At 43.9% G+C, this 2,500-nt stretch overlaps 1 protein-coding gene across 3 annotated transcripts in view; it reads left to right on the top strand.

The window, feature by feature from the left end:
- The window catches only part of LOC113827286 (oxysterol-binding protein-related protein 6), an 83,195-nt gene that overhangs the window by 41,476 nt on the left and 39,219 nt on the right, over nucleotides 1–2,500 (top strand). For 2 of the 3 annotated variants that reach the window (XM_070122702.1, XM_070122704.1), the window contains exon 2: nucleotides 2,009–2,162. The exons of the other annotated variant lie outside the window; for it this stretch is intronic. In XM_070122702.1, coding sequence (XP_069978803.1) covers nucleotides 2,058–2,162 — 105 coding nt within the window. In that variant the 5' untranslated portion in view covers nucleotides 2,009–2,057. The remainder of the gene's footprint in view (nucleotides 1–2,008; nucleotides 2,163–2,500) is intronic. 3 annotated transcript variants of the gene reach the window in all.

The raw sequence follows: 2,500 nt of genomic DNA, 5'->3' as shown, positions 1-2,500 counted from the left end.
TCATCCCTCTCTGGAAGGGGAAGGGGGACTGATGGGACTGCAGCAATTACCAAGGCATCACACTGCTCAGTGTACCAGGCAAGGTTCTTGCCCACATCCTTCTGAGGCGTATCAGAGACCATCTACTGAGGCATCAGAGGCCAGAGCAATCTGGATTCACTCCTGGTAAGTCCACAATAGACCATATCCTTGTGCTTCGAGTCACTGTAGAGCGTTGTCGTGAGTTCGGACATAGGCTGCTTGCAGCCTACATCGACCTCAAGAAGGTGTTTGACACAGTGCATCGGGAATGACTCTGGGAGATCCTGAGACTGAGAGGAATTCTAACAAGGATTATTGGACTAATAGCAAGCCTGTATACTGGTACTGAAAGTGCTGTAAAGTGTGGTGGGGGCCTGTCGAGCTTCTTTCCTGTCAGTTCAGGAGTGAGGCAAGGCTGTGTTCTTGCACCAAAACTTTTTAATACTTGCATGGACTGGATACTGGGCAGAGCTACTGTTCAAAGTCATTGCGGAGCAACACTGAGCAACGTTAAGGTTACAGACCTTGACTTTGCCGATGATGTTGCTATTCTATTTGAGTCTTTGGAAACCCTAGCGGCGGCTCTCGATGCATTTAGTAATGAAGCGAAGCCCTTGCGGCGAGGACATCGAAGTCACAGAGAGCTTTACATACCTTGGTAGTGTCGTTCATAACTCTGGGCTGTCAGACCATGAAGTCAGCAGACGGATTGGCCTGGCAGCAGGGGTCATGAACTCTCTCGACAAGATCATTTGGAGATGCCAGTACCTGTGCAGAAGGACCAAGCTACAGGTTTTCAGGGCTCTGATAATGCCAGTTTTGCTCTGCAGCAGTGAAACCTGGACATTATCCTGTGCTCTAGAGTCTCATCTTGATGCCTTTTGTAATAGGTCCTTGCGCCGGATCATGGGGTACTGTTGGCGGGACCATGTGTCTAGCCAACGGTTGCACCATGAGACTGGCACAGGACCTGTTACCTGCACAATCCGGGATCGCCAACTCAGGCTATATGGCCACCTGGCTCACTTTCCACAGGCTGATCCTGCTCATCAGGTTGTTTCTGTAAGAGACAACCCTGGATGGAGGAGGCCTGTGGGACGACCTAGGAGGTCGTGGCTTGGGCAGATCAATCAAACCTGTCGGGAGGAGCTTGAGATGGGCCGAATCCCTGCCTGGCGGCTTGCCATGAGGGATCCCAAAAGGTAGACGCAGCTATGCACCCCTGTCGGCGTTAGCTCCAAATGATGATCATGGTGATGATGAATATGCCAAGTGACTATGAAGGGTGCACCATGTGTATTCTCTGGGTAAATGAATCATATTTCAAGTATTATCTTGGATATTAAGTAAGCACTGCTTTTGTGTTATAACTTATCCATAGAGCTACAAATGTCATAGAAATAGTAATCAGGCCAGATTTACAGATACCTCAGACATTTCTTACCATTCTTAATTATTAATTGATCGACAATGTCAAAACAGAGTCACTTTTACTCAGATGAGGGGTTATATAGTGCACAGTGAAAATATAAAATGCCTTTATGACTGTTGCTGATTCCCTCAACCACAAAATGGACTTCATGTAATCCTAGGCATGAAAAATGTCTTTATTCTATAAAGTGGTTCCTATACCTTTTTTCACTTTCCAGTTGATTCTCAGTCTCTCACCTCTTTTTTATATTTATAGATTGTGTTGTACATTTTGGTTATATTGATCATAATTGTATTTGACTGTTTCAGATTTTTAATGTGTATTGATGATTTAATGGTTACTTTCAATATTATAAACTTTGGCAGACTGATTCATGATCCCCCCTGTAGACTATCTAACACACAACACGCACTGCATTTTGGGAACCACAGTTCTAATGTGATAAATGATGTTAGGATACTAAACGCTAAACTCTTTTGATTTAATTAAATAGGAAGTCACCCTATAAGACATTTCAAATGATAAAGAGTTTGATAAGATAATGATTAATTTCAGACTCCTCATGCTCTGTGAAAGTCAGTAGAAATCCCAGGACTGGTGCAAAATGTCAGGGATCCGTCACTCTGGGGTAGAATCGGCCAGCTTCAACCATAAAGGAAATAAACAGAAGAAAAAGGGCAAACCCCCACCTCCACCTGGCTCAGAATCGGTAAGCATATAAATCAGCTTAGGATGAGATTATACACTGGTGTCTGTGCAGATGGAAACATTGAGGCTAGTAAGTAAAGAAATATAAAGTGAACTACCTTAGTTTGTTCATCTTCCCACATGCTCGACTATTACATATTTTCAAACATGTGAATATGAAGCAGTGGACATTGTTAGGGAGGACAATTACACTCATACCTTGATATTATGGACCTCCCTTTAACTGATAGCAGAAGCAACTGTTAAAATCTGGAGTAGCTTACTCATTCGGTAAGTCCTGTAGTTGCTGTGAACAGAGTTGTGGCAACACTGGACACAAGCTGCAGCCATGCACTTAGT

The sequence above is a fragment of the Penaeus vannamei genome, chromosome 6 (genome assembly GCF_042767895.1).
Source record: "Penaeus vannamei isolate JL-2024 chromosome 6, ASM4276789v1, whole genome shotgun sequence".
Taxonomy (NCBI): domain Eukaryota; kingdom Metazoa; phylum Arthropoda; class Malacostraca; order Decapoda; family Penaeidae; genus Penaeus; species Penaeus vannamei.
This window is presented reverse-complemented; position numbering and strand designations above follow the sequence as displayed.